The sequence below is a fragment of the Takifugu flavidus genome, chromosome 22, assembly GCF_003711565.1.
Source record: "Takifugu flavidus isolate HTHZ2018 chromosome 22, ASM371156v2, whole genome shotgun sequence".
NCBI classification, from domain to species: Eukaryota; Metazoa; Chordata; class Actinopteri; order Tetraodontiformes; family Tetraodontidae; genus Takifugu; species Takifugu flavidus.
The window spans coordinates 8278299-8304477 of NC_079541.1; the positions used below are offsets into that span (position 1 = coordinate 8278299).

At 44.9% G+C, this 26179-nt stretch overlaps 1 protein-coding gene and 1 long non-coding RNA gene across 10 annotated transcripts in view; one reads left to right on the plus strand and one right to left on the minus strand.

Moving 5' to 3' along the window:
- Positions 1-26179, minus strand: part of nav3 (neuron navigator 3) — a 282063-nt gene that overhangs the window by 43516 nt on the left and 212368 nt on the right. For 8 of the 9 annotated variants that reach the window (XM_057021866.1, XM_057021867.1, XM_057021872.1 and 5 more), the window contains 5 exons: positions 26041-26109; positions 19274-19416; positions 11938-13048; positions 8438-8553; positions 2238-2346 (listed from right to left, as the gene is read on the minus strand). In XM_057021866.1, coding sequence (XP_056877846.1) covers positions 2238-2346; positions 8438-8553; positions 11938-13048; positions 19274-19416; positions 26041-26109 — 1548 coding nt within the window. The remainder of the gene's footprint in view (positions 1-2237; positions 2347-8437; positions 8554-11937; positions 13049-19273; positions 19417-26040; positions 26110-26179) is intronic. The other variant, XM_057021869.1, reaches the window with a different exon arrangement.
- Positions 12960-19641, plus strand: LOC130518944 (uncharacterized). Its single transcript, XR_008948181.1, has 2 exons — positions 12960-13099; positions 13512-19641. It is a non-coding gene; the product is annotated as an uncharacterized LOC130518944 (long non-coding RNA).

The window sequence follows — 26179 nt, forward strand, 5'->3', positions numbered from 1 at the left end:
GTAGCCCGTTCAGGAATACAGTGGAATAACCTGACTCCAGACCGCCGAGAAAAAGACAGTGATGAATATGAGGGTCATGTCTGCTTGAGCGTAACAGTGATTAATTACTTAAGGTGCTTCAAAGCTTCATGGTGATTAAAGGCGTTTCTTATCCAAGGGAACGATTAGGATGGTCTGGCCGGGCTTTTGTCATGGTAGAATTGGTATGCACACTCTGATGGGCCTCCTTCAGCATTCCGACTATCAACATAACGGGCACGCTCGCTCCAACGACTGCTATTTTCACCATAAAAATGGACCTCCAAACAGTCTACCGCCAGCTACAATTTACAGGTTCACACAAATGCGTGTGTCACATATGAGGTCGAGGACTTATCTTATGTAGGGCTTATCAAATTAACTGCAGCAGTCACGCAGTGGTGCTGTATTGATCGGGCCTGGCTGAGACTCCTCAGAGGAATAAAAGAGGTAGAAAACAAACACAAACACGCAGGCGGCCATCTGTCATGGCTGTCAATTGCCCGGCCGCCATCTTCCTCCGCAAATGGGGCAGAATAGAGTGAAAGGCAAGAGGGACAAACATGGAGGCATTGCCCAGGAAGCAAAACCCAACCAAGGGGGTCTGTTTTGTTCGGTTCTCAGGGTGTTGGGCCAAGCGTCCATCAGTTGCAGAACATTAATATAAATGTTTGGTAATCAAAAGAAAGTATATGTTAATAAAAGCAATGCAATCTCTTTAAATCTGAATGATTTTTGTGGGTTCATGTCATATCAAGTCCCTTTCTGATTAGGTTTTATCACATTCTGCCATCAATGGTAACACAAATTGTAACCCTGAGACAGTGGGACAGTGGATTGAGGACAAGAAAGACCAAAGTCGGTCAGTTTATTTTATAATTCAGCTAACTTAATGAAATACAACCCTCTTTTTGAGATCTTGTATTTCAATATTTTAGAACTTGAGGTTAATTAGCACGGGCTCTGAGGAGGAGAGAGCCTGCGTTTGTGTTATTTGACTCAATCTGACTAAACACAGTTAAGTAATCACACACTGTGTGTAACAGGGCCGTTGTGTTATAATGCGTTATAAAGCATTTATAATTACACAAAATATGGTCTGTTACATGCTCAGCTGTCAGAAATACAGCATTTCCGGTCTTTAGTGGCGGGTTTGGGAGCTCCGGCCCGCATTTCTTCTTCTGTGGTGCCCCTATAAAAGTGATGGCGATCCCTCCGCCTCCCCCCTTTTGCACATCACTCTCATGGGAGAGGTGCGTGTCTCATTTTCCATCACATCAGTTCAGATTAGTTACGTTTGGTTCTGTGTTAATCCGCTTACGTATTCTGATTGATTGTTTAATGTGTTTATTTATTCATGTTAGAAATACAACAATGGAAACATACCAGTACATAAACATGATGTTTAGACAGTGTTGACCGCTAGCTTACCCGCTATGACGAGTCGCGCTAATGTTCGTCTTCCCGCCTTCTCTGTCTTTAGGAACTGGAGCGGGCTGTTAACTGTCGACCAACGTTATTATTTGTTGCTGCCAGGTATGTGACTAGTTTTCTGCCCTTTTTTCACATTACTCTCATGGGAGAGGAACTGGAGCGGGCTGCTAACTGTCGACCAACGTTATTATTTGTTGCTGCCAGAATAAAAGAAAGTCCTGGAGTCCTCCGAGAGTCTCTCATTCAACACAACGGAGCGTTCCACCAGTTACATCTGCACGTGGGAAAGTTGGTACTTACAATAAGAACAAAAAAAAAAAAGAACTGGCAGAAAACCAATTTCCCGGGCATCAGACATGAACAGTGTCTGAGTGAAGCTGAGGAGTGTTTGCTGTGAAACAGGTGGGGCTTGAAGCTTTGAAAGCAAGCTTGCAGCACCAATTATACATAACACAAAGTGATGCTGATCTAATGCCAGTACAACTAAAAATAACAAGGAAAAAGGTGCCGGAAACAGATCACAACATTCACATTTGGCCTTAATTTTTTAAAAAGAAAAAGATTCTAAAGTCTAAAGTTATTGATGAGGCCTTCAAAAACCTCCGAAATAAATAATCCTCGAATCTCACTACTGTGGAACAGAAATAAGAGGTTTGTTATGGAGGTTTTTTTTAAACGTTAAAGAGCTTATGGTGATTCCAAAAGCTTAAAAAAAATAGCTTATTTCAAACTGTCAGCATTAAAATGATCAGTTTACATAAGTAACAGGGCTTGTTTGTGCTTACCTGTGGCTGATCTGTGTCCCCCGGAGACTGGACATCGTCTCTTCCAGGTTCTGCCTCAGGTCAGCGATGTTCTTCACTGTCCTCATGCGTCTCGTCTCCGGATCCTCTCCTGGAAACGCGAATTTGACATTATTTACTGATGCGTTTTGATCTGCGCTCTTGAACAGCGGAAGCGACATCTGACATCCGGCATTTTACTGCACGTCTCCATGGGGACAGAGAAGGATCACGGTGACATCCGACCCTCAGTCCCAGCGTTGACAATCGGAAACTCGTACGACGAATTAGCTTGTCAGCTTGCAGCACTTGCAGATTGTGGATACAATGGCTAATGTGAAAGTGACATTTTTTCCTCGGGGGGCCGATGTAGAATGTCGTGCCGTGACGCCACGCTCTCGGTCACGGAGTTAAAGCACATTCTGTCAGAATATCCACGTTTCTTTGTCAGGCATGTCAGAAAATGTTGCCACTTCAGACCGCCATCTCCAACCCTGCTGCCCAGTAAATGAGTGGAGTGTTTTCCTCCCATTCCTCCCGTTATTTAACATTGCGCAATCAAAATATTATGAACAAGTAACAAAAGTAGCAGCTTGTGTATTTCCATCAAGTTTGCCAAGTGTGCCCACATACCTACAGGATGCTAATCAGGATAGCGTATTCATTATTAGCCTAGAAAATGAATGGATGAAAACCTCTTTTCAAATGACAAAAGCCTCACATCAAGTCTCACATAAAATAAAGAAAATGTGCTATGAGGACTGTGAGGTACCCTCAGGGCTCATCTCAGTGAGCTAATGGCGATAACGTCTATCAGCATCAGGAAATGGAGGCCGTTCAAAAGAAATATTTCCCGTAGGTTCTCCCAATTTTAAAAAAAAATCCAAATGTCAAGTGCAACACAACTGGCATCAGGACAACGAGCAGGGATTACAGAGTCCAAGTCTGATGACGGCGTTTGCGGAAAAAAAAATCCATCTCTGAAATTAAGTCAAGAAATGACCTCAATTATCCCGAATCATGCAATATAATGACCTAACAGCACTCTGCTATAATTGAGGTCCTATTTGGTCATTACAAAACAAACCGACTGCGGCGGGTGTTAACATTTGACCCCGAGTCACATGGCCCACTGTGACCGGTAATTAGAGATAAATAAGAGACATATGATCTTTTTTTTTCTCCCTGCCACATGCACTGTAATTCCAGCACTGAGCAGATAAAGCTGGAAAATATTTATGGCGAGCAGGCCTCTGTTGAGGATGATAATAGTGTGTCAACAAGTTTTATTGTACATGGAAATGATGGATTCTCGGGGTTAAAATTGTACAATGACATTAAAATGGTCATAAATGTTTTTTTTGTGTGCGTCAACCCTTTCAAAATTTAACGCCTAATCACAACCCCGCACTGAAGTCTTGGGGAGATCTCGCCGCCTGACAGGTGCGACATTAAATAGCAGCCCAAAGCTGTGTTTTATGTCGCCGTGCACATGTGAGCAATTCACCAAGGTGAACAAATAGAAGCTACATGTCCGTTTGGAGGGTTCGAGTACATCTTTTAAATGCCTCTGACACAGCCATGAATGCACACAGATATAAAAATGCCTGCACCCTGTGCAGAGTGTGTGTGTGCACATTCACACACAGCGAAAGGTGTAATAATAAGATATTGATCATGCTGGTTGTGTGACTCAGGCAAGCGAGGGAGGTGCATGTAATAAAAGCCTTTTCAGTAGGTGAGCCACTGGTTTTCCATCATCTGTGTCTCAAGATGTTCCTTCCCTGTTGCCTATCTGCCCTGGCCTGCTCAAAGTAGATCAACAGTAATCTCCAAACACCTCCCTGCTGTGTATTCATTACTCATTTAGCTTTTTCTGCAGGCAGAACAATCATCACCGCAGTCACAACATGAGAGGGCAGCTGTCTTATCTGTGACATCTTCTCATCATAGCCAGGTAGCACACCTGCACCGGTTGATCCAGAAGCACACAGGATTCTCTCAGAAGAGGTGATGGTTTAGGATTGGAGAAATTCACACAAAAGGGAAATATTAATGCCGAGTAATCTGTACTTTGGCCCGAAGAACCATTTTAGCTAGCTAAATAGTGCACTTAAGAAATATAATTCCTCTTTAAAAGATTTAAAGAAAAAACTGAAAGCTTTTTCAGACCAGACACATTTAACCTTTAACCCCTGAGCAGACACAACTGCGGTTGTCATGGCGTTGTTATGTTGCAGGCCATTAATATTCAGACTATTTATGTCTACGGTCCACCTCACATGCATGCTGACTTACGTGGGCGAGGTTGTGCGTGCAGCACCTGCTCCAGGTCGCCCAGCATGGTAAGGATCACCTCCTTATCCAGCTGAGCTTTCCCCTCACGAGGCCCCCCCCCTGAAACTTCCTCTTCTGCCCAGTATCCACCCTCCTTTTCCGTTCCTCCTTGCTTTCCGCCTCCCCTGCTGGCGGCTGTGTTCGGGTCATCGCCGGCTCCTTTCTCCTCCTTGGTTGAGCGTGCCGAATCGGCCCGTGAGTGGCCGCCGTAAGAAGCGCGCTGTGGTCGGCCGCCTGCGCCTGTGCATCGCCACGGGACCGGGATGAGGGAATGTTCTGACTGTGAGAGCACCTTGGTGAGGGAGAGCGAGAGGGATTGGGCTCTGGTTCCTCTCATACCGCCACCCCTCATGATGGCTTCCTTCCTGGGGCTACTCTGCAGGCTACCTCCCGCCCGTGGGGTAGACGGGGAGTACGAGTTCTGTGGTTGTGGTAGGCACGGCGCCGCCTTATCAAGTTCGAAGGAGTAAACCCGCTGTTCTCCATCGCTTAGCAGGGTCAGGTTGGTGAGCGAGCGCTGCTTGATCCGCAGGTTGAGGTTGTCTGGGAGAGGCTGGGGAGGCCGCCGGGCTGGGCTGCCCCCCTGATAAACTGAGAACTCCGCTCCCCTCTTCATCGCTGCCCACCTGCCTGTCCCCCGCTCGCGTCTCTGCTTACCTTTTTGGTTCAGAGGGCGAGTCCGTGAATCCGAGAGGATCTAACTGTCTCTGACTCACATCTTGGCTGTCACTGAGAGAGCAGATGGAGGGAAGAGGGATGCAGAGAAATGTGTCCCACGCCTCCGGACCGAAGTCCAGGTCTCAGAGGGCTGGAGGACGACGAGCAGAGAGAGAAGCTCCCTCTCAGGCATGCAGGTAGAGAACAGGGTCATCCTTCATCCAGCATATCCAGGTACCCACAAAAAAGCCCCACTTATTTTCTCCCCCCTCTCCTGTCTGTGTGCTTTTTGGTCCGTCTTCTTTGCTCCGCTCTGCTCCTCCACCACAGTGCGAGGCGTGGACAAACAAGTCGTCACATCTCCTCTCCTTCCCCTTCGCACCTCCTTTATCTCATCCCTATTAAATGCCAGTCTCTTCCCATCCACAGTTATCTCTCCCCCTTCGCCTTCTGTCTCTCCTTTAATTACCACCTATGCCGCCACGCTCCCGCTGCCTCCCTCTGACGCTCCGTCACTCCTCGTAGCGGAGAATGAGCGGGTGTTGAAGCCAGCAGCACACTCGCTCTGCTGCTTCACTCCAGCATGCTGCCTGCAGCTCTCTCTCTCTCTCTCTCCCTCTCTCTCCCCCAGCTTCCCTCTCTCTTTTTCTAAATCCTCCTCTTTCTTTTCAATTTCTGTTTACCTCCCTTTGCCTGCCTGCCATTTCTCTTTTCCCCCCTCGCGCTGCCCGCCGCTCCCTCACAGTGTGACAGTGAGTTGGTTGGATGGTGGACCTGTGCGCTCGCACACGCTGCTGCACTGCTGGCCACCCAGCTTAATTAAACGCTATCTTCGGGAGCCCCCAGCTTATCGCGGACCACCACAGAACCATCAACACGTGCTTCAAACGACCCGCCATTAGTCGCCGCACTCATTTTTCTTTCCCAGCCCTGGCTTCTAGAAGCTAGCAACCAATGAAATCCTCAATTAACAACATAGGCATCATCCATCTGGCGCGATCACTTGTTGCAAATTACCCAGGAAAGTTAAAGTGAGTGATCCCATCGCTGCAAATATCCCCAAGAGCGGGATTATCGCTCAGACGCAACTTTATGTTTGCAAGTCTTCAGTCTCGTTTTCACAAGCTTTAATTGTCCTAGAAGCCCTTTATTGCAGCATTTTATTGCTGGTAGGGTCTCCCCTAGTCCACGGTAAAGACTTAACCCTAAAGCATGTGGTATTCCCACTACAATAGCCCTACTAAAAAGAAGAGGGTGGCATTTGTTCCTACACTCCACTACTCATTGGCTTCTCTTCCGAGGAAAACAAGCGACGTGAAACGCGTCGGACCCCAAACAAAGGGAAGGGTCACCGCGGCCGCCTAATTTTATCCTTCAAATGATGGGCTTCGGTTAAGCCACAGCCAGACCAAAATGCCTGGAATGTCACCGCGGACCCGGCATCCTAAACATACAGTCACAAGTTGTTCTCGACGCTGCACTTTGACATCTTACTTTTCATTCGTGCGTGATTTATAACCTAAACATGAGTCCTTTTTATCCACTTATTTCACACAAATGATAAACAGTCAAATATAGTCAAACAGCGCATAGAAGGGTTAATACTTCAGAGATTCTGGCTGACAAATGTTAGCAGACATCGGGATTCTTTCAAATTTGCATTTGTAAATGGCAAGAACCAGCTGAAAGGCTGGACTTGATCTGTGCTGTGGCAGTGCTGGTGTGCTTCCTGGTCCAACCTCTCCGATCCCTGCCAGTAAATTCAGTTTGTGGGCGTAAGCTCTTTTAAAATGGTCAAATGTCCCAAGATTCAACCTCCCAACTGCCCATTAAAGAACAAGGGAACATCTTCCCTCTTTGTAAACAAACCCTTGTGGCAATCCTTCTGGGATAGGACGATGTGCTCAACGATACAACATACATTAAATATATGCAAGAAAATGTACATCTACATCTGCCATTGTCTCTTATAATTCCATGTAAAGCCCATCTGGATATGGCACAAACATGTCAAATACTGGTATGACAGGATAATAAAAGTCTCCATAAAATATTCAAACAGTTTTTCACTTCTGCTCTTGTAAACTGGAGATGATGTACATGGATTGATGTTGCCCATGACTGGTCACACCCCAGACATGAGAGTGTAACAGATGATGACAGCCTGCAGCGGTGTAAACACGAGCCACAGACGCTCCCTGTGTCATGCTGTCAGTGCTGACCTTTTCACTCTGCTGCATCCAACCAGCGCTCAACAGTTCATGCCAACTGGATTACAGCGGTGTCATTGTGTATTCCTAAAGCATGTGATATTATTTGATTGTCTAATTATTACTTTTCTATTAGAATTTTCTACTACAGGCATGTCCAAAGTCCGGCCCGGGGGCCAATCATGGCCCGCGGTAAGATTTCATACGGCCGCAACTTCAGTCTTACGATGTATTATTTATGGCCCGCTGGCACTAACAGAATAAATAAATCACTAAAATGTAATTCCTCCTTTCTTGTAGATCTTGTAAAAGACAAGAGCAAAATTTACTTGTTTTAAACTCAAATGATAACAGACAACTTTGCATTATATTTATCAAACTCATGGAAATTTAAGGTATTCCATACAGTTCAGTGTTCAATGTTATCTGACTCTCCAGATATGAATTAAAGGCAGAATTGTGTTTTTAGAGTTGTTCACGTCTGCCTGAGTGGCTTATATTTGGTTACACTGCCATTTGAAAAATAAAGAGAATTGTGACAATGAAAATTGTTTTCTAATAGTGTACATTTGCATGTAACTTTTCTGGTTAAAAAAAACATCAGAAGGATCTACTGGCCCCCGGGCATCTTCACGTTATCAAATCTGGCCCTCTTTGCAAAAGGTTTGGACACCCCTGTTCTACTAACAATGGAAGAACGAAAACGCAGCTCATCAAGGATGTAGCGCAGGGATAGGCAGATCCAGTCCTGGAGGACTTGATTCAAGCTGGGCTTTCTGTCCTGCAGGTACATTACATTTCACCTGGGTGACAGCAGTCTGTGCCAGGTTGGACACAAAACCTGCCTTGAATCCAGCCCTTGGATTTGCCCATCACTGTAGCGCATTCATGTAGTATATTAACTAGTTTTCAAGTCTGTATGGCTCAATGGCTACAGGAAAGAAATATTAGAGCATACAGCATGTCTGAAATCTTGCATGAAAACCAACCGGTGAATACCTGAGATCTCCTCCAGGCACTGTTTGGCTGTCTTGCTGTACACAAACTCTCCCTTGGTGGGGCTGAGGCAGGGGTCGACTGGGGCCACCGTGGTGCAGTCGTTTTCCGAGAACGTCCTGGAGCCACAGAGAACAAAGAACACACATGGTCGGTTATGAAAGCAGGCTCAGGAATAAGTTCCATTCAGACTGCAGAGGTTGGCCCCTTGTTCCATCTATATCATGTCAGAAATAGCAACAGATCTAATATAGTTGAATTAATATATACAATTTATTGCGCTACAAGAAGAGGTGGTTTTTGTAACAAATAATAAATAATGTGGACTCTAATTGGGAATTGAATTTGATTGTATCTCCGATATTTATTCCACTCACTGTCTGCGGTATTTGTGCGATAATGGTACTTTAATTCCACCTTAAAATGTGTTCACACGTCAATCATCCAGGTCAGATTTGTGAGAGTTAAGGTTTTAATGAGGATTGTGTGTACAAACTGGCATAAGTCTACACTGCCTACAATAAGAGAGAAGAAACTTTATAATTGGCTATTATTGTGGGCAGCCTACATGTAACCACAATTCTATAAAATTAGAAAAACACATAAAATAACTTTTAATAGTGAAAGTCCAATTATATATTATGAAAGTGAATGATATATTTTTAATAAACATCTTCATGTTCATATTATAGTTTTTGAAGCTGTAAAAATGTTGCCGGGGTAAAGTGGAATGTAGGTTTACAGAGTCTGTGCGACAGTAGGATTTCACCTCCCCTACTTTATTTTGTATTTCTGTAACATCGAAGTAGAAAAATCTGGATTTTAGGTCAGTAACATGTTCAGACAGATGGATGCCAGGGTACCCAATTCCAGTCCTTAAGGGCTGCATGCAGTCCAGGATTTCCATCTTACATTTCTGCCAAGGAACTTTGGCTACAAGGTAAATTTGACTACCTGGTAGGACAAAATCTGGACCGGATTTCAGCACCCTTGCTCTATGGCAGGGGTGGGCAAATCCAGTCCTCGAGGTCCGTATCCAAGCCAGACTTTCTGCCCTACAGGTAAACACTTTCACCTGGGGTTCCATTTACCTTGGTGAAAGCGGTTTCTCCCTGGTAGGATGCAAAACCTGGATTCAAGCCTTGATGGACTGGACTTGCCCATCAGAGGAGGTCAGATCCATTCCTCAAGGGTTGAATTCAAGCCGGGATTTGCATCCTACCAGGCAGGAAATGCTTCCACCAAGGTAAATGAAACCCAGGTGAAAGTGTTTACCTGTAGGACAGTCTGGCTTGGATACGGCCCTCGAGGACTGGATTTGCCCAACCCTGCTCTATGGGGATGAGGTGGGACAGTCTTAGAAGTGTCGTGAGAGTAAAAATGGTGCGATAGCGAGCCTCAACCTCAAGCTGCGTCCTGCTGTACCCCTTCCTTATCTCAAGAAAGGACAGAGCCAAACAAACGTGACATCAGTCCTAACGTGCATGTATGCAAAAAAAAAGACAGCTAATGATGCAAATTAACACAGTGAAAACAGGGACAGAAGAACACAAAAAGCAGGAACGAACCCTTTTAAGCATAAATGGAGAGAATGCCCGAAACAGTGAATGTAGAATTAACAAATGCAGAAATGTAAGCTAGAGTCTGGTGTTCCGTCCACATGCGTAACACACGCTGCAGGAAGCTGCACCACCTGCAGAGCTGCAGATAAATACACTCCCTTCCGCAGTGGCGGCAGCATCAGCCTGGGACTTCAGCTACAGTGAAAAAGAGCGTCTCTCGCCGAGCGTGCACGTGGCTGCTGTGGCGATAAACTTGTAAACGCATTTTGCTACTCATTCTTCCCTGCTGTGAATTTGTGACTTGATAACAGCGACCTCCATTCACCCCAAATTTCTACCAGATGCAGCATCCTGACTCTATGCCACAGTTTCAGTTGGGCCCCATAATGCATCAGCTTCTTATTTTGTAGATATATATTCCATTAAAAAAAACAAAAACACAATCACCATTTAACAAATGACTGGATTCATTATAGATTCACGTACGGTATTTGTCTGTCTAGCTTAAAACCAAATCCCACTTGTTCCGCATTCAGAAGCAGAATGTAAGCTGCTCCTGACAGATTTGGCGAAGGTGCTGCAGGCAGAAGCTGTCACACGTCCAAGGAGCAGGCAGATCTGGAGAATCTGTGGTGTAACAACGTCAAACTAGAGAAGTTGTCCGAAATAGGTGGATGACACAGGAGTCATTCCAACGAATCTCAGAGGTCAAAGTGTGGAAACTTTTTTCATCCCAGTTCACTATTGTGTTTACAATTTGGCTCAAGGCTCAGAAGGACACGCATTTGTTTCAAGAACCACATAAATCCAATCTGGAGTAAGTCCTTCCATGGCTATCAAGAAATGGAAAAGAAAGGGAGGCAAAAAAGCCAAATTAAGTGGAAAATGATGGTGTGTAACAAGAGTACTGCCTTCAGTGTTGACTGGTGAGCACGGCTAGAGTAGAAGGCTAGAAACAAGCTTTATTGGCAGATAGCCAGATATCAAATGTGCATAAATCAACACTAAAGAGTGCTTGGAGACCAATAAAACACCGCCGTTCTTTAAATAATCTCACAGACTCTCTCTGAGGTATCTGCACCTCGTTGAGGTTTATGCTAATCGTTCTGCTACACTTGATGGATTTCCTGAACAGAAAGGGAGAACTGACTGTACAGGTTGATGCATCAGAATTTCATTTCTTTTTCACTTCTACCATGATAATAACCCCTTATGTCATTTAGTTCTCAGGTTGGGTTCATAGATTTTAATATCTGGCTTATCTCACAGGCTAAACTGGTTAAAATTTAAGAAGGAAAATCAGTGTGGCTACATGTTTTAATTTACTCATTGGTGTTTGCACAGGCTGTGTGTATTTACACTCTCTCGGTATTCTATTACTCGCTATCTTTCTGGCCATAACCGATAGTGCCAGAACTTACGACCTGTTGGATATTGGACTGACATGCTGACTGAGCACAAAGGATGAGGTAAAATGCGAGGGGGGGAAAAAGGAGGGATGAGGGATTAAGTCTTGTTTAATCGGCTTCCTAACTTCATCTGAGAGAAGTCAGCTGCTTCTTTTTCATTTTTTTTTCTTTTTTACTGGATTACCTTTGTTCTTGTAAGAGGCGATCAGCCCGCTGGGCAGATTCACCCATTTCCTGTGGCTCAACCACTGATGGATAAGGAGGAAGAGGTTTCTCAATGCTGAATAGTCACAGAGATTCTAAGAGAACAGTTAAATATAATTGTAGCAAATTGCAGCCCTTAATTTGCCCAACAATGACTGCGAAGTGACGTGGGGTGAGCAAAAGGGTGTGAGAGTACATGTGTATGTATATGGGTGTAAGTGAGTGAATAAAGTGGTCAAAGAATCAACGACTACATGTAAACAGCAATCAGTGTCACCAATGCAGAATGAGGTCAAGGTTTATTTCACTAGCAACCCGCAGTTCTCACCTGTACATGAAGGGGGCGACGGTCGCCGTGTTAGGGTGGTTGTGCTGCTGCTGCTGAGGAAGTTGAACTACTCCATTCCCTCCTGGTGCTGCTCCTCCCACTCCACCTCCTCCTCCCAGCATTCCAGTCGACCCAGATAAGGCAGAGGTACTGGTGGAGGAAGTCATGCTGGTCCTTTTAGCCTCAGAGCCTCCCACAGAACGCTGCACGTAGAAGCTGCTGCTCGGACCTCCTCCTTTGCTCAGCTTGGGCCCCTCGCCACCTCGCATATTGCCGCTGCTGTTTAAGGCAACCTGGCTCTGACCCTGCGACTGATTTTGAGACTTGCTCGTTGTAGTAGAAGGGGGTTTAAGTCCAGGTTTGGGGATTCCACTGGAAACCGAGGAACTGCCATCTTTCTTTGTGGATGACAGCTTCCCTCCTTTGGGGATGAGGCTGGCGATTTTGGACGATTTCTTGGTGGGGTCAGGATATGCGTCACGCTCCTCTTTGGATGGTTCGCTCTCTTTTGATTTCCCCGATCTGCCTTTCTCCTCTTTGTCTTTGGACGTTGGCCTATTGCCATTGGATGCTTTTGAATATGAAGAGGAAGAAGATGAAGCCTTGGTTGGGGCAGTGACAGATGATCCGGGGGTCTTTGTAGGCATCTGCTTGGAAGTAGCACTGCTACTGACGCTGCCACACACTGACCCCATCGGCGGCAGTCCGTCCTCCCCACACTCCGACAGGTCGTCCTCCTCCTGCAGAGCCATCTCTGCCACAGAGGGCGACGCTCGCGAGGCCGATCGAGGGTTAATCAGACGAAACTTGTCCAGCATCGACCTCTGTGGCCCAGCGCCGCCCAGCATCCCTTTGGAGCCATCGCCACCGTGCTGCAGGAAGCCTTCAGAGGCTGGGTTGGACTGACTTTGGGAGGGGGTATGCGTGGGGCTGGCCAGCATCGATGATGTGGCGCTGTGCTTGAGGTTCATGGATTTGCTGCGCCAGGACTTGCTGGCATTGGGGGACGGGATGGCAGAGGCCAGCTGCTGCCCACTGAGGCTGGTGGTTACTGTTCCACCAGTACCACTTCCATTCATTCCTCCAGCTGCTGGGAGGCCCCTTGCTGCTTCTGAAAAAGCAATGACATAATAAATGCTCTGTCACAGCTGAGGCCTAAAAGGTAACATCAAAAACACAAACATGGAAGACTTCATGTCAAAATGTATCAAACTTTCAGTTCTTTTGGATGAATTCCAGAAGGTTAAAAAGCATCTCTTTTGGCACCAGGTAGGCATCAAACTCTAAAACAAAACTCAGGCCTCGAGGGTTGCAATTCAGCCAGGTTTTTTGACCTACCAGGGAGACCACTCCCTCACATGAAGCCATTTGCTGCCTGGGAGGACACAAAGCCCGGCTGTATTGTGGTCTTCGAAGACTGGATTCTGATATTCTGGATATCTGATATAAATCTTCTGTGGCTTTGAAAAGACCAGTACTTAATCCTGATTGGGCAAATATAACCATGTGGTGTCTCAAAGAGGTTGAAGTGTATTCTAACAACCTATTCCGACCTTCTCTCTGTTGATTTATAGGCATCACTGGCTGTGAACTGGGGATCATCAACCTAGTCCTATGAGGCCCAAATCCCAAACTGGGATCTCTGGGATGGTCAGAAAACCCTACTGGACCTTAGAAGGACTGGGTTACTGTAGACAACAGGTCACCATGGTGCCTTCACAACAACAGCTGGTTCAACATTCGCTCATGTAAATAGAGCATGTGAAGTTCGGAAAAGTAAACTTTTACATTCCAAAAAAATGTGCCGAGCTCCGAAAATACCTGTGGAATTGAAGCTGCTTAGAAGTGTAGAAACAGTGTGTGTCTGATCCAGGGAATTCTCCACTGTGACTGGTCGAGAAAAACGGCGTTTCAGGTAGATTTTAGTGTCTCGGGCTCAAACCAAAAACTGCTGAAATAATTTCTAGCATGTCCGGAGGTGCGAGGACCGTGGTAATATGTTCAATATTTTCCAGAACATGTCCCTTTAACAGTTGTGTTTCCTCGCCGGTCCTAAAGCTGCCCTGTGATGCAGCGCAAAGCTGGTTATTTCTGCCAGGTTTTCAATCAAAGCTTCCAAGGAAATTCAACATACTGAGCCAAACCTCACACACACGTGCACGTACGCACACACATCATTGTACTTCTATCTATGTGAGGACTTTCATAAGCATGAGGCATTCCCCATCCTACCCTAACCATCCAAACTAAACTTTTAACCCTAACCTAATCCTGCACCTAACATAAACTCAATCCTAGCCTCAACCTTATAACCACGTCTTAACCTTCAGGCCTTTGAAGTTTTGAGGACTGGCCAAATGTCCTCACGTTGCTAGTAGAATGAGTATTTTGGTCCTCGGTATGTAGCATGTACAACAACACACACACATAGCCCCCCCCCCCCCCCCCCACACACACACACACACTTCCTCAAACATTCCTTTGAAGTTGTGAGGATCAGCCAAAATGTCCTCACTTTGCTAGTAGAATGAGTATTTTGGTACTCGGTATGTTGCTAGTATAAGAACACACACACACACACACACACACACACACACACGCTATCAATCATGTCTATAAAACAAATGCTTTAGCATCCGCTGCTGGCTGTTGACCCTTGCACACCTTGCTTTTCCTGGCTGATACTTCCACCATCAATACTCTTCTCTTCCCTCTTTCCTCTCAATCTCCCTTACTCTCTCTCTTTCTCACACACACACACACACACCACACACACACACACACACACACACACACACACGAGACAGTTCTAGCAGAGTTCGCGTTAGAGAACACATGTAAGAGGAAACCAACACAGCAGAAAATGAGTGGAAGGGAGGGAGAATCCAAAACTCAGAGATGTGAGAGCAAAGTGAGGAAGGGAGGAACAGTGACAGCATTTGGCTTTGCATCATTAGCCAGAGTGTTCGGCTGTCATTTAGGGGTCGGCTGGCTGCGAGTCACCCCAGGCTTCATTTTAAATCGCCTTCAGAAAGACGATACGAGAGGGTTCAACTTTGGACAACATTTTCGCCAGCTTTGAAATCTCTGAGCCGCGTGTGAGACAAGGACTCTGGCGGGCTGTGCCACATAAAAGACTAACAAAACAATGTAGCGATGGCTCGGAGAGTCCAAAAAACTCCATATGTCTCAATCAAGGTAGTTACTATTTAGTGCTTTTTTTTAGCCGTAAACGCCTGCTAGGCTGCTTCTGTGCCACTTCAGGTAGTTATTATTTTATGGCTGTGTTTTATGTCTGTGGATGTGTAAAATGATTGTAGTTTAAGTGGCATAATAAACATCTTGGCAAAGTCACTTCGGGAAACACATCCAACAGAACCAGCTGAATCCTCTGTTGCAAAACCATCCATCCATCCATCCATCCATCCATCCATCCATCCATCCATCCATCCATCCATCCACCATCCATCCATCCATCCATCCATCATCCATCCATCCATCCATCCATCCATCCATCCATCCTCCATCCATCCATCCATCCATCCATCCATCCATCCTCTACCGCTTATCCGGGGTCGGGTCGCGGGGGCAGCAGCCTAAGCAGAGAAGCCCAGACTTCCCTCTCCCCAGCTACTTCTTCCAGCTCATCCGGGGGGATCCCCAGGCGTTCCCAGACCAGTCGAGAGACATAGTCTCTCCAACGTGTCCTGGGTCTTCCCGGGAGTCTCCTACCGGAGGGACATGCCCTGAACACCTCACCAGGGAGGCGCCCAGGGGGCATCCTAACTAGATGCCCAAGCCATCTCATCTGGCTCCTCTCAACGTGGAGGAGCAGCGGCTCTACTCCGAGCTCCTCCCTGATGGCAGAGCTTCTCACCCTATCTCTAAGGGAGAGCCCAGCCACCCTACGGAGGAAGCTCATTTCGGCCGCTTGTACCCGTGATCTTGTTCTTTCGGTCATTACCCAAAGCTCATGACCATAGGTGAGGGTAGGAACGAAGATCGACCGGTAAATCGTTGCAAAATGAGCAAAATGTTGCAAAACCTCAACTTGTTAAATGGGCGAAAACTCTTAAGACGGAAGCCATATTAACAAGTGATGCTCAACACTGCTATAATATGGATATTTGGGTAACTTGGGAAACATCAGCAATGGTTTGGAAGCCATTTATGAGTCCTCCGCTCCGGCAGGTATGTGTCAGATTTATGATGCCGTCTCCTTATGTAAATGGTCTTTTACTCCCGTTGACATCTACAAATGATCCATCCAAGCCTGTAGCTGTGTAAATGTGGCGACGGCGAGCGCGCTGATATGAGCTGAAGAGTTGGTGCAATCGATGGAACATCAGCTTGTCGCGGGGGGAATAGTGGGGAAGCAAATGAGTTTCTGTGCTTGTGCGCTGATGTGGTACGGAGGGATGTGAATCGTGGTGCGACAGACAAAAGCTCCCCTAGTGTTTTCGCCTGTCCTCTGTATCACCCTCTGTATCATCTTTAGCGATAGCGGCGCGGCCCTGCAGCGGTGTGCTGATGAGAATTAAAGACATTAGAAGCAGTTATTTGATATTTTATGTATGTGTCTTCCCAATTAAATCTGTCCTTAAACCCACCGCCGCCGTTCCCCCAGAGGCAGTCATGCAGGGCCGCTACACTTTTCAACGTGCAGGTACTTGTTGTTGCCATGGCGACATGATTCTGTCCCCCCCCCACTTCCTGTGGACTGGCTAACTTAAACGAACATACAGTTGTATTTATCTTGGACGGTGATAGGTCTTCTTTACCTTTCGGAAATATTTTTATTTTTACTCACAGTTCCAATTTTGCTAACAGGAATCAATAGTTTGGCACTTGAATTTAGTTAAAGCTGGTGCAAACAATTTATTCATGACAGGTTGGGTCATCTATTCATATTTCCTTTTTATAAAAGAAAGGAATGGCAGCATGAGTAATTCAACTTTGTATTTGTGTGTTTGTGTGCGCTCGCTCAAATTAGCACGCTAAAAGCAACAGAGCACTTACGGAGTACCAATAATCTTAAAAAAAACACATGGGAAAACTGAGTGGTTGCTAATCTTCTACTCACCACGTAAAAAAAAAAAGAACACCTAAAATTAATGCTATCAGCACATAATGACCACCGTCACCATCTAACCCTTACGGCACGAGACGGAGTAACTACGGTTTATTTTGAAAAAGCAAACAGCATGGTGGAAAAGGTCAAAAGGTATTTTTACCAAGAAGAAGCCAAACTATAAAGCAGCCAAAAAAGAAGCATGCGTGCGTCCTGAGCCAAACACTTCCTGTATTCTTTTGGCGTCTGCCTGGGCTGCTGCCTGCTGCTGCCCAGAAGCTCCTGACGGTACTGCTGACATTTGCAAGACCCGACTTCTCTTGTCGTTGCTTCTACTTTCGACAAGAGCATCCTGTCATCTCTCCTGCAGTGAATCTCCAACACCTGCTGTCTCGTCTCCGCAATTTCAGGTTTTTCAGCAGGCAGCAGTTGCCCTGTTTCGATGCTACAGAAGTGGAAGAATTCCCCTTAAAGGTTTTTTTTACCCCCTTTTTCTGGTTTTCCCACCAGGACAACCGCTCTGATTTTCAGTTATCATCATAGTGTTCCTTTCCTTGATTAAATTTATTAATTTTGACCTATTTTACAAAGTATAACAGGCCTGATGAGGTTGTACCCAACTAACAACACTTTGATAAAATCTCAGTTAATTAGTTAAAATCTTGCCTGAGACACAGTCCAGATTGTTTTTGTTTAATCATTCCATCTTCCTATAAGATATGGGGTGCCACATGGTGCTAACCATGGTCCTTTAAGTTTTATTGTATTCTTAAACTATAAAAGCCTTTCATCCTTTATATTTCAATTTCAACTCGTTGCCTTTGACACTTGTTTCACTCCAGGTTTCACTCCGCTCAGGGTCTTTTCCCAAATTTATGGAATAAAAAAATAAGAAATGTATGATATTCTCAGATTTTGGTTACTTTACACATTTATTTACAACTACCGTATTTTCTGGACTATATGTCGCTCCGGAGTTTAAGTCGCACTAGCCAAAAAATGCATAATAAAGAAAAAAAATAGATATATAAGTCGCACTGGACTATAAATTGCATTTTGGGGGAAAATTTATTTGATAAAATCCGAGACCAAGAACATACATTTCACCTTGAAAGGCAATTAGCAACCATTAGCATGGATTAGCAATAGGGTTACGGTATGCTAACGTAACACATTCAGCTACATGACCCACAACGAACTGAGTACGTGTCTGCTTTGTTAACGTAACATATTAACAGTTATTCAGATAACTATAGCATAAAGAACATCCGAGCAAGTTTACCAAACAATCAAGTCTAACTCCATAGACGAAGCACCGCTTCTTCTTCTGCGTCGCTAAAGGAACTCGTTCCTCAGGTACACGCCTAGAGCGCCCTCTTGTGCTTGTCAGTGTGAAAATAACAAACATGAAATTCTGTAATAATGTATTTATTTAACATATAAGTCGCTCCGGAGTACAAGTCGCACCCCCTGACAAACCATGAAAAAAAGTGCGACTTATAGTCCGGAAAATACGGTATACATCAAGATTACTTTTGTGACTTCATCATGCTAACTCATCAACACTACAGCCCCCTACATTCTCCTAGGTTACAGTTTACTGTGCCAAAAATTCAGATCAATCCCATAACAAAGAAGAAACCTCAACCAAAGCTAACAAACCGACTCCAACCTGTCTTTGCTTCAATATAGTATTTAAATTTCCCACAGGCTGTGGGCAGAAGTGTCTTCCAACATTGCACAGTGAACATATTGGATGAACTGAAAAAAGTTCCTGCTTTCTCGGTGTGTTTTGAAATCGTTGTGGGCTGAAATGTTTCATACTTGCTATTAATCATCTTTATTAATTTTTTTCTGCATGTGTTATAATGAAAATGAAACAAGTCTGATTAAAAACAGATAACCAGGATGATGATAATTATATACATTGTGTTACATATAAATGGTTGATTGCATTATAATAAATAAATAAATAAACACCATCCAATCACTACAATGTGAGCCAACAGGTCAAATCTAACTCTGATTGTCAGACCCACAATTATGTCAATTCATTTAATTGTGCTTGAGAGAGCAGCTTTAATCAGCACCTCTGTTCTCTCGCTAGGAAACGAGTCTGCATCTACTAATTGTCGTCTGTTATAATTCACATGAACCTGGCATGATTCGGCACCCTGGGTGACGCAGATTCATGTGTCTGAGAAGGTGCTGCCACCCAGTGGTTGGGAGGCAGACTCCATCCCGCGATATGAAGGCAGCTCTCACCTCTGTCGTTGCCGCTAGCATACTGCAGAGGCTTGTTCTTGTCGATGCTGTTGAAGCTCTGGCTGCGGCGGTTGAGATTGGACGACCCCGGGCTCCTGGAGACCCCGCTGCCTGCAGCAGAGACTCTGGAGGGGCCTGGTAACCTGGAGGAAAAACAACCATTATCAGGATATTTCTGACCAGGAAACACGGCAGCTTGTTCACTGCTATAAGTTTTAATCAATTAATTGCTCCCTTAATGCTGAAGTAAATCAGGCAAAGGCTGATTAGAGAATTTTGAAGCAGTCTTCTTACTACTTCTTACTATAACATTCTTTATTCTGTATATAATACATGTGGAAGGTAATAAAATGAATCTATGAAGTCTGCTCCTTCTGTCATCCCTTGTTCTACCTCCCACATGTACAACACACACATTGCCAAGGTTATCTCCGCTGTAGAGAAACAACTGCCAGACGTGTCTGTCTGCTTCACACACACACACACACACACACACACGCACTACTTATTTTCACATAATCTCTTTCATTTGTCAAAAGCTGCCGGTGTGAAATGTGGATTTGCTCTGCTGCAGCTGGAGAACTTTTCCACACCTCCCGAGAGGATGTTGGAAGAATGATCTCATCGGGATCCTGCTGCTGTTGTTTTTTGTGGGATGCACTTTAACACGCGCGCTGTCACCCGGAGAATGGACGGGGAACTGCACGTCTGCAGTGTATCTGCCTCCCTTGCTACCATTTGAATTCAATTTGAGGTAGCGAATGCTGCAAGATTACAAAAAAGATCAATAACGTTGAAAATAACTTTGTAAACTGAGCAGGTGTCGTCCAAGAAATCGCATCATTAAAGGTAACAGAGCTGTTTCCACACGCATGGTGAACAAGGTCGCTCATAAATGCAAGTTTTTTCAGCTCCCTTGGAAAATAGAGCTATCCTCCATCGCCTTTGCTCGATTGTGAGGAAACATGGATGTCAGGAACTATATAAATATGCTTGTAAAGAGAATGATTTGAAAATAAAAAAGGTAACTTGAGGAAGTGTGCCAGAGGGAGAAGTTGTTCCATAAAGCTCAGACTCCATGTTATATTTTAACAAAGGAGTCAAACTACACACCCGTGTACGAAGCCTCGTCAAACACTGCCACCTAGCGAGCAAGCAGTGTAACTACACCAAATCAGCTAATGCTCAGTTTCCTCTTCCTGAATGATCTGATTTATTTGTGTTCAATCAAAAATCACGTCAGTTTTTCTTGCATATTACAGCTGATTCATTACAGAAACAACAGATAAACAAGGTGATTTGGAAAAGATTAAAAGTTTGTAAAAGTAAATGAAAAGCATGAATATTAAAGTTTATGTATCAGCTGTGGTTGCAGCCCCGACTCCAAAAATATTGAAGAACAAAGGAAAGGCTGAGAAAATGGAATGAAAAGGAAAAGAATGAATTAGGGGGCAAATAGTGAAGGTGCAAACCCAGAGGAAAGAAAATGAGAGGTAAACACAGAGGAAATGAGGGTTAGATTGTAATTCCAATGGAAATCAGAGGGAGGCTCTTTTATCATCACATTCTTTCATCTCTCAAAATACATGTTTGATAAAGCATCAGCAGAATGGGGCTGCAGAGGGAGACAGAAGCTGCGGACGGGGATGTTAATCTCGCATAGACCCTGCAGACGAGAGGCGCAGCACAATAACACTTCTGAGGCTTTTGCTCGCTGCTTTTTCAAAAAGGTTTGATTATGTTGCTCACGATGGCTGGGGTGTCTTTACATTTTCTTATTTCCATAAAAATGCAAATGCTGGTACTTATTTGGGGGCAAATGCAAAACTTTTAGTCAGGAAACAGTTTTATCTTGAATCTTGTAACATTTATCGTTTGTTTTATCTATATAAAGGCATAAATGTTATCGTAAATATACTTTTCATGCATAGTTGTGCGTATATGGAGGCCTATGTACAATGATTATGTGCTTTTACGCACAAACATTTATTTTAATGCCTTTCTATACTACTGAGACACTTTAAACCAACTGATATTAGCTTAAAATGGAGATTTTGCTTTTGAGCCATTCATTTAAGTGAACTTCTCACTGAAGAGAGCTTGAGACGTTAACGTTTATCTGGTTCGTGCAGCCATTTCTCTGAATATCAGATAGATCAATCAATCAATCTTTATTTATATAGCGTCTTCAGAATTGTTTCAAGGCGCTTTCCAGAATCCCAGGGCCTAACCCCAGACAAGCAACAGTGGCAAGGAAAAACTCCCCTTTAACAGGAAGAAACCTTGAGCAGGACCAGGCTCATGTAGGGGGACCCTCCTGCTGATGGCCGGCTGGGTAGAGAGAGAGAGAGGAGAGGAGAGGAGAGGAGAGGGAGGAGAGGAGAGGAGAGGAGAGGAGAGGAGAGGAGAGGAAACCATGACCCAGTGGGGTGACAGAGGCCTGTCAGGTGATCATGTTTCCGGACCCCGGCAGCCTTGGCCTATAGCAGCACAGCTAAGATGCTAACCTAATGATTAGGCTCCCTAAGTATGATAATTTGCCTGTCTATGGTAGTAACTGGAACTACAGAATTAGTAACAATAAGCTTTTTCAAAGAGGTAGGTTTTAAGTCTGATCTTAAAAGTAGCGATGGAGTCAGCCTCCCGTACCTGGACAGGGAGCTGGTTCCATAGCAGGGGGCCTGGTAGCTAAATGCTCGGCCCCCCATTCTACTCCTAGAAACTCTGGGAACCACAAGTAGACCAGCATTCTGAGAGCGGAGCGGTCTATTGGGCTGGTAAGGTGTCCCTAGCTCCTCCAGGTAGGCTGGAGCTAGGCCTCTGAGGACCTTGTAGGTCAGAAGAAGAATTTTAAAAATTATTCTAAATTTAACGGGCAGCCAATGAAGCGACACCATTACAGGAGTTATGTGATCTCTCTTATCAATACCTGTCAGAACTCTGGCTGCAGCATTTTGGATCAACTGGAGGCTTCTTAAAGAGTTGTTTGGACACCCTGATAATAAAGAATTACAATAGTCCAGCCTGGAAGTAACAAATGCATGAACTAACTTTTCAGCATCATGCCACGTCAGCAGCTTCCTGATCTTTGTGATGTTCCTCAGGTGAAAAAAGGCACTTCTAGAGACTAATTTAATGTGTGAGTTGAAGGAGAGGTTTTGATCAAAAGTTACTCCTAGATTCCTCACAGAGAGACTAGATGTTAATGAGATACCATCTAGAGTGATCATGTTATCTAATCTATCCCTGAGAGGTTCAGGACCAAACACCATGACCTCAGTTTTCCTGAGTTCAGGAGGAGGAAATTTGAAGACATCCAGGACTTTATGTCTTTAAGACAGGTCTGGAGCTTCACTAACTTCTCTGTCTCTTCGGGTTTCATGGATAAATAAAGCTGGGTGTCATCAGCATAACAATGAAAATGTATCCCATGCTGCTGAATAATGTTTCCTAGGGAAAGCATGTACAAGGTGAAGAGGATTGGTCCAAGTACAGAACCTTGAGGAACTCCATGGCTAACCCTACTGTATGAGGAGGGAACACCATGGACATGAGCAAACTGGTATCTATCAGATAAGTATGATCTAAACCAGTCTAGTGCTGTCCCTTTAATCCCAATCACATGTTCCAGTCTCTGTAACAGGATGCTGTGATCAACTGTATCAAAAGCAGCACTGAGATCCAGCAGAACCAGCATAGAGACCAGTCCATGATCTGAAACTATGAGAAGATCATTAGTAACTTTAAGAAGTGCTGTTTCTGTGCTGTGGTGAGCTCTAAAGCCTGACTGAAACATCTCAAACAGGCTGTTCCTCTGCAGGTGCTGCAGTAACTGAGTCACCACCACCTTCTCTAGAACTTTAGCGATAAAAGGAAGGTTGGATATCGGCCTATAGTTTGCTAACACATCGGGATCCAGTGATGGTTTTTTAAGCAACGGTTTAATCACTGCCACCTTGTAGGACTGGGGTACATAACCTGACACTAAAGAACAATTGATCTGGTCCAGGATAGAACTGCCTATCAATGGTAAAACATCCTTCAACAGGTGTGTTGGGATGGGATCTAAAAGACACGTGGTGGTCTTGGATTTCTGAATTAGCGATGACGCCTCAGAAAAATATATAGGGCTGAAGGAGTTTAAGGGCTCGTTGGAGAACCTGTATGTTCCCACAGTCAGCACATCTGGTGATGGTCCAGTTGTTGGGCTGGTGATGGCCAGTTGTTAGCTTTTTCTCTGAGAGCTAGAACTTTATCAGTGAAGAAGCTTGTGAAGTCTTCACCACTAAGGGAAGAAGGGATACGTGGATCTAAAACACTGTGACTCTTGGTTAATTTGGCCACAGTGCTGAAAAGAAACCTGGGGTTGCTCTTATTTTCCTCAATTAAAGAAGAAAAATAAGCTGTTCTAGCCCTACAGAGGGCCTTTTTATAAACTACCAGACAGTCTTTCCAGGCTACATGATAGCTGTCTATTTTACAAGAATGCCACTTCCTTTCTAGTCTTCACACTTTCTGCTTGAGGGTCCTAATGAGTGAATTATACCAGGGGGCACACATCTCCTCGCTGGCCAGATTGGGGAGGGGACCAGAGAATGCTACGGAGTCCGACATTGTTTTTGCGTAGTTACACACCGACTCTATGTTAATTTTGGTGACCTCCGACTAACGAAGCCAGGTGTCGTTGGCTCCAACGTGAATAAAAACTTACGTTTACGTCTCGCTAGCAGCCATAAATTTGCTTCTGTGTCGCCCGCTCTGGCCCCCGGAATGTACTTGACTATGGGCGCTGGAGTCGGCTTCACGTAGCACAAAACAGAGTCGCCAGTTACCAGGGTCGGTTTCACAGCAGGTGTGTCGCAGAGTGGGGAAAAACGGTTAGCCACGGGAAGCGGGTGGTGGTGCACCGTGGGCCTTTGTTTTGGGCTACGCTTCCTGTGAACCGTCACCCAGCCGCCCTGGCTAGCCGGCTGCTCGGCTGCTGCCGGGGGACCGCTAGCTGAAGCTACGCTAGGCGGCTCCGCAGCAGCTAGCTTCTCCTGGCTACCTGACGCAACTCCAGCTAACTCTAAGCTGCGGAACCGCATCTCAAGCTCACTAAGTCTAGCCTCCATAGCTGTTAATAAACTACACTTTCTGCACCTATTCCCTTCACTAAAGGAGGCACTATTGTATTTTCCGGACTATAAGTCGCACTTTTTTTCCATAGTTTGTCGGGGGGTGCGACTTGTACTCCGGAGTGACTTATATAAATACATTATTACAGAATTTCACATGTTCGTTATTTTCACACTGACGACCACAAGAGGGTGCTCTAGGCACGTGTACCTGAGGAACGAGTTCCTTTAGCGACGTAGAAGAAGAAGCGGTGCTTCGTCTATGGAGTTAGACTTGATTGTTTGGTAAACTTGCTCGGATGTTCTTTATGCTATAGTTATCTGAATAACTTTTAATATGTTACGTTAACAAAGCAAACATTTACTCAGTTCATTGTGGGTCATGTAGCTGAATTTGTTACGTGAGCATACCGTAACCCTATTGCTAATCCATGCTAATGGATTGCTAATTGCCTTTCAAGATGAAATGTATGTTCTTGGTCTCGGATTTTATCAAATAAATTTCCCCCCAAAATGCGACTTATAGTCCAGTGCGACTTATATATCTGTTTTTCTTCTTTATTATGCATTTTTTGGCTAGTGCGACTTAAACTCCGGAGCGACATATAGTCCAGAAAATACGGTAAACATTTCACACACTGAACAGGCAAAGACACCAGGTGAAACAGACGGTGAGGCCATGCTAATGCTAATAGTCGGCGGAGCCCTGTATTTGTTTAATATGGGTTGTTTCGCACTGTTGTTATCAGGTGACTAGAATGTCCCAAGTGTTCAAATTTTAAGTAAAGTGAATACAACACACCGTGCACAGTGCAACCAACGAACGATTGAGAAGACAGGAAGTGACGCAATACGTTACCGGAACACCAAACCATGTTGCATATAGAATATGTAACATCTGATCCAGTCTTGCAGCAATTAACCATATTTATATGAAGAGCAGATAAATCATGTGTACGTGGAGCTAAACTGTAAATGGGGCTCCAGAAAGAGAAAAATGCAGTAAAACTCTGACGCCCCCGAAGACGTTATTGTCCATTCAGACACCAGCAGAGCGCCAGACACACGTCAATACTTTTCCTGCTTTAGAACTTTGCTTCGGGAACAGAAGAGACAATATAAAGCGGGTTAAAAATAACTCCATTGGCCGGGGATTAAACGCCAGATTCACATATGTGACTGTGAGTCAGACGGCAACAAAGCCAGAGTGACCCTCACATCGGAGAAGACGTGGGTTGCTTGTGTGTTTCTTCGTATCTAGAGTACGAGAGTGAAATTTCTGCAAAGCCGCGGAGGTCAGGTGGGCCGTCAGCGGTCTAAAAGGGCAGATTACCACCCGTGGGGCCGGGGCATTTTGGCCATCGCTCAGCGGCAGCGAGGGAGGAATTATTACGGCTTCAGACCAAGTCTAAGCTGAAATAAATGCAGCGAGCGTCAGACAGTTGAACTCTGGGCGTGTGTGGCCACGAAATGTAGGTATATATATAAGCTCACCACCAAATCAGGTTGGGTTACTCTGAATTCTTAACAGGTTCTTTACAAATTTGACTTATTACAACTGAGACAAACTTCTGAAACCTCCTTGTTCTCATTTAAATCAGCTATTGAGCTCTTCCTATAGGACAACATATATCTATCTGCTATATTTACCTTGTGTTTTTCTTCTGTGGTGACCCTATTCCACTGTGGCCCGGAGGACTTGCATATCTTGCTGTGAGACTGAGGGGACAAGCAGAGAAGAGGACAGACAAACTGTTAACACGGGCGGGGGAGAAACTCGCGCAGCAGC